We start from the raw sequence: 9671 nt of genomic DNA, 5'->3' as shown, positions 1-9671 counted from the left end.
GCTGCCAAACTCCATTTCTTAAGCTACTGCTGCAATTTATTTCCCATGGGCTTGTTTCTACAAAGTTCTAAACTTCTAATATTATTAAATAATCAAGTTTGATTTCTAATAAGAAGCTAATATTTAAATATTTAGTCTTGCAATAAGGTTATAACAACCTTTTGTCATCTTCTGGGCTGCAAACTAGTATGTATGAGTTCGTAGTGTACCACTACAACAAACGGAGACGATGGCTTCTCCACGTACTAAGAGGGGTTTTCCAATATGTACCACGGTGTTTTTTAACAATCAAACCGACCAAGACTTGAGCTCGTATGATAAAATTAACTGGAATGGATCCGGATATCAGCCACTGAATGTCCCATCACTTCGGATACGATGTTTTCAGCAATGGGCGGATCCCTATCTCCGATCCTCGGAAGGTGGGTGTGTGTTCCTTATAAAGGAAAATATTAAGTGGGTTGTTGCTTGGAAGAACTTGGTCAAAAAAGACAATAAGGTAAGTTCTGATTGATCCTATCTGTTTCTTTTTTTCTTCTTATTTTCTGGTATTAATTTGATAGGAACAAACATATCGAATAGCTTTACTCATAATATAGGGTCTGTTTGGTATTACTCTTAAAAAGTAATTTTGAGAAGTGCTGTAAAAACATACTTTTAAAAGTCTTTTTGAAAAGTATATTTTGAGATGTAATTATTTGGTATTGTTGTTAAAAAATGATTTTGAAAAGATAAAAGGTTCATTTTAGATATTATGTTGTAAATTAAAATTAAATAATTGAGGATAGAAATATAATTTAATCTCAAAAGTGATTTTTCACATAAAATGTTTGGAATTTAAAGTTTTGAGGTTAGGTTGAAATCACTTCTCTTCCTACTACAGGTCTATACAGATATCGTCACGGACGACACTATTGATTGGGACAATATCAAAGAACAACTGAATATGTCGAACAGACACGCCGAAGCAACTTATTTAGGATATAAGTCGACTGTTGACATTAATCCGAGTAGCGTTAAGCCAAACTTGAATGCAAAACTCGAGGTAGTTACTGGGACGGTAACTGCTCCAAGTAGTAAGGTGGGAGCTCCAATATACACAAAGGTGTCTTTTAACAATCAAACCGACCAAGACTTCAGCTCTTATGATGAAATTAACTGGAATGGATCCGGAAATCAGCCACTGAATGTCCCATCACTTCATACACGATATTTTCAGCAATTGGCTGATTCTTACGTCGGATCCTCGGAAGGTGGGAGTGTGTTCCTTATAAAGGAAAACATTAAGTGGGTTGTTGCTTGGAGTAACATGATCAAAGAAGACAATAAGGTACGCACCAAATTTATCATTAAGTTCCGATTGATCCTTTCGTTTCTTTTTTTTCTTCTTATTTTATGGTATTAATTTGATAGAAACAAATTTATCATTAAGTTTTGAGGTTAGGCTGAAAATCACATCTCTTCCTGCTGCAGGTCTATACAGAAATCGTTACAGACGACACTATTGATTGGGGCAAAATCAAAAAACGACTGAAAATGTCTAACAAACATGCCGAAGCTACTTATTTAGAATACAAGTCGACTGTTGACATTGATCTGAGTAGCGTTAAGCCAAAATTGAATGCAAAACTCGAGGAAGTTACTGGGACGATAACTGCTCCAAGTAGTAAGGTGGGCACTCCAATACATACAAAGGTGTGTTTTAGCAATCAAACCGACCAAGACCTCAGGAGTACGGACGATGAAATTGATTGGTATGGAATTGGAAATCAGCCATTAGTTGTTCCATCGCAGGAGAAATTAAATTTTCAGCACATGGCCGATTCTTATGTCGGATCCTCGGCAGGTGGGACTGTATTTGTCATAAAAGACAACATTAAGTGGGTTGTTGCGTGGAGGAATATGGCAAAGGAAGATAATAAGGTATGCATCAATTCAATCTTGGGTAAAGTACACAAATGGTACCCCGACTATAGGGTGATACTTTCTTGAGTCATCCGACTATTAAAAGTTACAAAATAGTCCCACAATTATAGTGTGTTGTTTTGTTGAATCCCTCGACTATTAAAAGTTACAAAATGGTCACTCAACTATCATATGTGTTGCTTTGTTGAGTCCCCTTACTATTAAAAGTTATAAAATGTTTCAAACTAGTCATTTTTCGTTAAAAAATTGATGGTAATCTGAGCTAGACGTTATCATGTTGACTAGGATATGATAAAATCTAATATCAAACGACTATTATATATCAATCAACATGTTAATATCCAGCTCAAACGATCGTTAATTTTTAACGAAAAATTACGAGTTTGGAACGTATGAATAGTTAGGTAACAATTTTATAACTTTTAATAGCCGAGATACTCAATAAAACAATTCCTTTAGTTAGGGGACCATTTGTGTAATTTACTCTTCAATTTTTTAATTATTAAGTTTTAATGTATTCTCCCCCCGCCCCCAATTCTTTTGGTAACAAGTAAATAAAACAACTTGACGAAGTTTCACATAAATGAAATTTCTTGCAACTACAGGTCTATACTGATATTACTACTGACAGCATTATTAATTGGGAGTTATATAAACAAAAACTGAAGAACTCTTCCAATCAAGCAGAAAGGACTAATCTAGGATACAAGTCAACTGTTGTAATTGATCTGAGTAGCATTAAGCCAAAATTAAATGCAAAACTCGATGAAGATATTGATCCAACGACTTCTCCAAGCAATACGTTGGGTCCTGCAATATATACAGAGGTGTATTTTAACAATCAAACCGACCAAGATTTGAGCAGGTTTGACAGAAAAGATTGGTATGGAACCGGAAGCCAGCCGCTGGATGTCCCATCGCACCAGACGCGATATTTTCAGCATTTAGCCGATTCCAATATCGGATCCACCAAAGGCGGGAGTGTGTTTGTTATCAAAGAGAACATTAAGTGGGTTGTTGTCTGGAAAAATATGGCATATAAAGACAATAAGGTATGCATCAATTCGATTTTTATGCCTTCTCACCAAACTCATTATTAAGTTTCGATGGATCCTGTCTATTTCTTTTTTTTTATAATACCAAAATTAATCTCTAACGTTTATCCAATTGGTCATTTTGGTTCCTATTTTATTTTTAGAGCATTTTGACCGTTAACATTTTATTTTAGGACAAAAAGATCTCTCTATGTATGAAAATCATTAGTTAATAAATGATTAATGCTATAAAATAAGAGTATTTTCCCCTAAAATGAAATGTTATGGGCCAGGAAAAAAATAAGAGTTAAAATCTATTCAATCAAATGTGAAGGGACTTTTTGCCCTAAAATTAAATTTGGGCTAAGTTGCTCAAAAAAAAAAAAAGAATAGCGGGCAAAATAACTGTTTTAGTAAATGTTGGGGTTTGATTTTGGTATCATGCCTTTTTTTTTATTATTAATTTGATACTAGCAAATAAGGATGGACTCATGATTTTATGTTAGAGGACGAACCTCTAAAATTTTAGGAGAGGATAAGTTTATAAATTCCAAGGGCAGAAATTTTCATTAGAAAATATATAAAAAAATTTAAATTATATAGTAATTTTAAATATTCAGAGGATGACTACCCCACCCGTCCCTCGAATCCATCCCGACTAACAAATAAATAAAGCAATTTGACAAAAAAAATTAGTTGACCCTTATTTTTATATGTAATGTGATAAAGGAAATGTATGATAGTAGGCTTCCCCCAATACTAGATTGAGAGCAATTTGACAAAGTTTCACATAAATTAATTTTCTTTCAATTGTAGGTGTATACTGAGTTTACTACTGACAGCGATATTAATTGGAAGTTCTACGAAGAAAAACTGAAAAGGGCTAACAACCAAGCAAAAGTGGCATATCCAGGATACAAGTCAACTGTTGTCATTGATGCGTGCAGCGTTAAACCAAACTTGAATGCAAAACTCGAGGAAGATGCTTCTGCTTGATCTCCATATCTCGTCGTTATTAAAAGACTTTTTATTGTGCCATTGATTTTAATTTTAGTCCTTCAATGTTTATTTTAATTTAAGTCCTGTATGATGCTTTAATTATATGGAGAATAGATTGATTTTTTATTGTGTCGTTGATTTTTTTAGTCTTTAAATTCATCTTTAGCTCAATTTTTTTGAAAGATGAATACTTTGTATTGATAAAGATACAAGATACACCATCCCATGGACCTCATTAAAAAACCTCCCTAAACCTATTGGAGGAAAAAGAGTGAACCATGAAGTGGAAAGAACATAAAGCCAAAACTAGCTCCTGAGAACAACACTGACTGGGATACAGGAGACAACAAAGAAACATTTAACCTGCTGTTATGAAAACAGCTACACACAGAAACATCTACACACAGAAACATCAACCAGCCGAGAAGAACACTTAAGGAAGAGCAGCAAAACAACTAACCACATAACCTCCTGCGTACCAAAGCGGAACTCGACAATTTTGTCTTAATAATAGAACAACCTCGAACTTCAAACTAAATCATGGATAACAAGGGAGCTATACTGGCCACAAATAGATCAACCACAACGCCAATATGCTATTCCAACAACTCCAGAACGAACAATGAGAAAAGCTAAAAGAAGGAACCAAAACCACTATAATAACCTGAAGAACCAACACAAACTCGTCGAAAACCTCCAAAACTTGGATTACGGATTACTAAATAACCGACAAAAACCCCAGCCAATCAACCCTACCACCAAATTCATCAAAAAACCTAACAATTTCACCTCAACATACCACATCAACCAAGGATAAAAACACAACCCACATAATTCAACCGACATTAACCTCAAACATCACTAACGACAAAAGCTTCTAAAGAATCACAATTTCAGGACTACCAAGCATAAGTCCAAGTTGCTTACCTAAATACACTGCCTCCTGCGCTTCAACAAAAGCTTTAGCCCACCTTTGCTTTAAAACAGAATATGAAATAGATGTATCTGATAATTAAGAGAATAAAAGATCCGATTTATTCAAATTGAATTTCTTCAGCGCTCGATCTCTTCTTTAGCTCAATTATTATTTTTTTCTTAGCAAATAAGATTTTATTCAATAATCATAACGCGTTTAATCTTTAGTTGTGGTGCGAACCTCGTTAAAAATCTCCTAGATCCTATTTGGAGGAAAAGAGTGCACTACAAAGAAGGAAAGGCAAAGCTTTAGGCAAACTCAAACGATCGTCAAATTTTTAACGAAAAATGACGAGTTTGGTGTCGTAACCTATTTTTTCACCCAGAGGGAAAAGACCGATACCGACTCGGGGGTTTTCCTCTTTGAAAATTGTTTTGAAAGGTGAGGAGTTGCCACCAATAATTTAAGGTGAGATTGGAACACCATAAAAACCGGATGATTTTAATAAAACATTTTGTCTTTATCAAAATACCGAGTTTTGAGGTCTGCGAAAATCCATAAATCAAGTTCGGGAGTCAGTTACGCGTGGGGAAGGATTAACATCCCCACAAGCACCCAAAAATTGGTACCTAGTCGATTACCCTATATTTAAAATTGGAAATTTTGAGTTTGATCTTTATTTAATTTAAAAATCATTAAGGATGCAAAGTTTGAAAAGGGTATTCATTTATTGAGACCAATAGCATTCGCCCCCGAGCGTAAATACGGGAGATCAACTATTGTGCCTAATAACCGAATATTGCCTCATTTTTAGAAAACATGATGTGGTTTTAAAAATGATGTCGACTTATTCAAGGAATTACCAGTAGTCACCCCCTGAGCACGATCGCGGGAGATATACTATTAATTCATTAATAAGTGAATAGTGCCTTAGATTTGTAAAAACAATACAATCAAACAAAATTTTATTTGTCTTAATAAAACTAAAACTAAATTAAGGCCTTTTCTAACTTAAAGTGTCAAATTATGAAAATTAAGGAATCTAGGAGCTCAAATTTTAAGTGTAAGTTCTAGTATTAATACTTAATGTTATATTTTAAAATGGATTAAATATTCACGTATTAGAAAGTTTCTTTTGATAATTTTAAGATGATCAAATATTACCCTTAGTCAATTTATTTCAATTTGAGTCAAGCAATGCTTATGAGGATACCATGAGAGATTAATTATGACTAAAATGAACTAATATACATACAAACAAAAGCAATGATTTTGTACAAATACTGAATTATCAACCATCTAAAACAATATTAACATATATATATATATATATATATATATATATATATATATATATATATATATTAGCCATGCACATAATAAATAATCAAATATGGGATTAATTAACATATTAAATATTCATACATGTAAAATATAATCGTAAAATATAAATACATAAAAGATGTTACATATAAGAGTACAAAAATATTTAACACAACAAAAAATAAACTTATAATATAAATTTCATAAATACCTTTATATATATGTATTCAAAGATTGATGTTTAATAAAAATAATAACATACGTAAATTATATATATATATATATATATTCGTATTTAATAAAAATAATTAAATATCAATCTGAAAATTTACGTATTAAGCATGTTATGCATATATACTATAATATATATATATTACATAATATGGATAATAATATATATATATATATATATTTATATATATATAAACACTTAAATAATATAATGTATATGTACATGCACACGAAACAATTATTTATAACAAAGATATTAGTGTAAATATAATAAAGTATCAAAATTAATTTGCGACTAACATAGAAGCAAGTAATGAAGTCACAATAGAATATTACACAACATGAGGGACTAAATAATTAAAACTGAAAATTTAATGTCTCAAAAGTGAAATAAATAACTAACACAACACAGAATATAAAAATCACATATTACAAGCACTAAAAATGTAATAAACCTATACATTTAGGACCAAATATAAAAATTCAGTATTACATGCCGAAAATAAAATATATTGTCTATAGTGACCAAAATAAATGCGAACAAAAAGTGAGAGGCAAAATTATAAATTTTGAAAACTTTAATTGAGTACCAGAATGAAATATCCTTGAACTCAGAGACTTCACTCACGCGATTTATCATGCAACATAAGGAGGGAACCCTAATCTCCAAAACTACATAATTTTGATATATATATATATATATATATATATATATATATATATATATATATATATATATATATATATATATATATATATATATACTATTACAAAGTTTTGGCTAAACCAAATTCATTCTCCCCCTTTGTTTATGCAACAGACTTCCATCTTTTCTTTCAAAATATTTTTTTTAGTCTTAAAACCTTAAAAAATAAACTAAAAATACCTTAAATGTTCAATCTAACTCCCCTCATCACCGGTGAGAAGTCTTAAAACGAGGTAAGGACTCTATTTTTTTCTTTATTGTTTTACATGCAAGGCTTTTTTTTAATTCGAAAAAAAATAAAAATATATCTCCAACAAAAATGTTCGAATCTTATTTTGGGTACCCGAATGTTTGCTGATTTTATATTCATAGATTGTTAGGATTAAAAAAAACATGTTTGGTATGCATCAGTCTCGTTGTTGTTTTTTTACTCTTGTTTTTAAAAATAAACACACACACACTTCAGAAATTGAAGATGAAAATGAATTCAAAAATGAAAATATACCTCAATCAACTGCTATTGATTTCTGATAATTCGAAAATGAAGGGAGTGAAACCCTTTGTTTACACTGATTGACTATTGAATATTGGGAGTCAAATATCTCTGTTTTTTTATTTTTCTGGTAGAAAAAAACCCCATTTCCCTTTTTACAATTTGTTTCTCCTGTTTTTTCTTTTTTTTTCTTCTCTCTTCTTCATTCCTAATGGTCCATTCCCCGTTGAATTTTTCCCTTATTAATGGTTGTTTCGAATCCACCTTATTCGATTAGTGCTGAAGCATGTATCTTTAATCCCGTAATTTTTGGGATTTTCTTTTTATTTCAAAGGTTTAGGTAAACTTATAATATTTTTTTGTTGACTTTGGTTTTGATCCAGTCACATTTGCTGAGATGGCCAGATGATGACAGCTTCTAGAAGTATTTGGTGATGGCTTTATGTTGGCTTGGCACTGCAGTGGGAGGCATGCGTGGATGACATTGGTAGTTTGCTTTAGGATTAGGATTTTAGCAAATCCTAAATTCACTAAGTCGGGTCACTGAACCAGGTCACACTTGGGCTTGAACCAACATCTTGTAATTGGGTTGATATTTGTAACTGGGTCTTGGGCCTGTAAAATATAATATGTAACATTAATAATAATAATAATAATAATAATAATGTATTAAAAGACGAGTCAAAAAGTTAGTGTCGACAGCTGCCCCTCTTTGCTTATTCTTGTGTCAACAAGAATAGGGCAAAGACGAAGAGACAGTGTGTTTTTCGTCCAATCAACTTCATAGTTTAAAATATGATAAAGGATTTGTTTCGCTTCCATTCAGGGAATATCATATATGGGGATGTTGATCCACTCCACTGTTCTTCAGGGAAGATTGAATCAGGGTAGACTTGTTCCATTATCACTCATGGAATATCAAATCTTGAAAGAGATGGATCTGTTCCGCTTCTTCTGAGGGAATATCAGATCTGGGAAAGTTGATCCATTTAATCAGGGTAGGCTTGTTCTGATGTCATTCAGGGAATATCAAATCTTCAAAGAGAGGATCTGTTCCGCTTCTTCTGAGGGAATATCAGATCTGGGAAAATTGATCCATTGAATCAGGGTAGACTTGTTCCGCTGTCACTCAGTGAATATCAAATCTTGAAAGAGAGGATCTGTTCCACTTCTTTTGAGGGAATATCAGATCTGGGAAAGTTGATCCATTGAATCAGGGTAGACTTGTTCCGCTGTCACTCAGGGAATATCAAATCTTAAAAGAGAGGGATCTGTTCTGCTTTTTCTGGGGGAATATCAGATCTGGGAAAGTTGATCCATTGAATCAGGATCGAACCTGAAAATTAAACATTAACCTTTGTTAGTATGTGTTTGAGGATTCAAAAACATCATACCTGAAAGTCTCGAGGTGATAATCTTTGAAAGAGTTTTCTCTTGCGGAAGCTTGTCTTTCCTCTACCAATCATGGAAATTCGAATTGGTTATTTCTATGTTGGGTCTTTACATCTCTGTCATTTCTTTTAAGAGAATCTGTAAGCACTCATTATTATGCATTTTATGTCATGATCATATTTATGCCTAAAATGTGTATAATGATACAGTTATTTTGAGAGTATTTTCTTTTCAAATGAGAATTTTCTTTTGTTAACGGCCTTGTACTTCATACTGATTTGGGCACGAAAAATTAACAGCAGTTCATCTCAATCGACAATCCTAGTTGGACATTCTTTGGTTGAGCCTGACTCTGATTCTCTTTACTCTTTGAACCCATGTGCTTCTCATGACCCACTATTTCAATGAAAAAACCTCTTGGGTTATCCCACATTGTTGAGACATCGCGTGTATCCCAAAACTTTAACTTCTTATGGCCTGACATTGCGTAAGCCTTCTGCTAAAACCATTTTCAGCTTCAGAATATCTGTATTTTCCAAAACTTTTTGTACAATAATGCACAATAATCTCATGTTTCCCAAGATAATCTACATGTTTTTATTTTTAATCATGATGCTTGCAAGGCGGTTAAAAACATCTTTTTATTTATAA

General features: G+C 32.5%; 1 protein-coding gene across 1 annotated transcript; it reads left to right on the top strand.

Moving 5' to 3' along the window:
- The first annotated feature begins 200 nt into the window (after positions 1-200).
- LOC120129451 lies at positions 201-3956 on the top strand. Its single transcript, XM_039146944.1, has 5 exons — positions 201-499; positions 884-1330; positions 1474-1923; positions 2532-2978; positions 3777-3956. Exons 1-5 carry the CDS (start codon positions 230-232, stop codon positions 3954-3956), a joined length of 1794 nt encoding a protein of 597 aa, XP_039002875.1. The 5' UTR covers positions 201-229.
- Positions 3957-9671: the final 5715 nt, after the last annotated feature.

This window comes from Hibiscus syriacus, unplaced genomic scaffold (assembly GCF_006381635.1).
Source record: "Hibiscus syriacus cultivar Baekdansim isolate YM2019G1 unplaced genomic scaffold, ASM638163v2 tig00110500_pilon, whole genome shotgun sequence".
NCBI classification, from domain to species: Eukaryota; Viridiplantae; Streptophyta; class Magnoliopsida; order Malvales; family Malvaceae; genus Hibiscus; species Hibiscus syriacus.
Note: the sequence above shows the minus strand (reverse complement) of the source record. Positions and strands in the feature narration are given on the sequence as shown.

What these genes read in the sequence shown, in the direction of transcription:
- LOC120129451 (XM_039146944.1), top strand. Translation starts at nt 230, where the DNA reads ATGGCTTCTCCACGTACTAAGAGGGGTTTTCCAATATGTACCACGGTG. An exon ending in TGATCAAAGAAGACAATAAG is followed by an intron (nt 1,331 to 1,473) that starts GTACGCACCAAA and finishes TTCCTGCTGCAG; the next exon opens with GTCTATACAGAAATCGTTAC. An exon ending in TGGCAAAGGAAGATAATAAG is followed by an intron (nt 1,924 to 2,531) that starts GTATGCATCAAT and finishes TTGCAACTACAG; the next exon opens with GTCTATACTGATATTACTAC.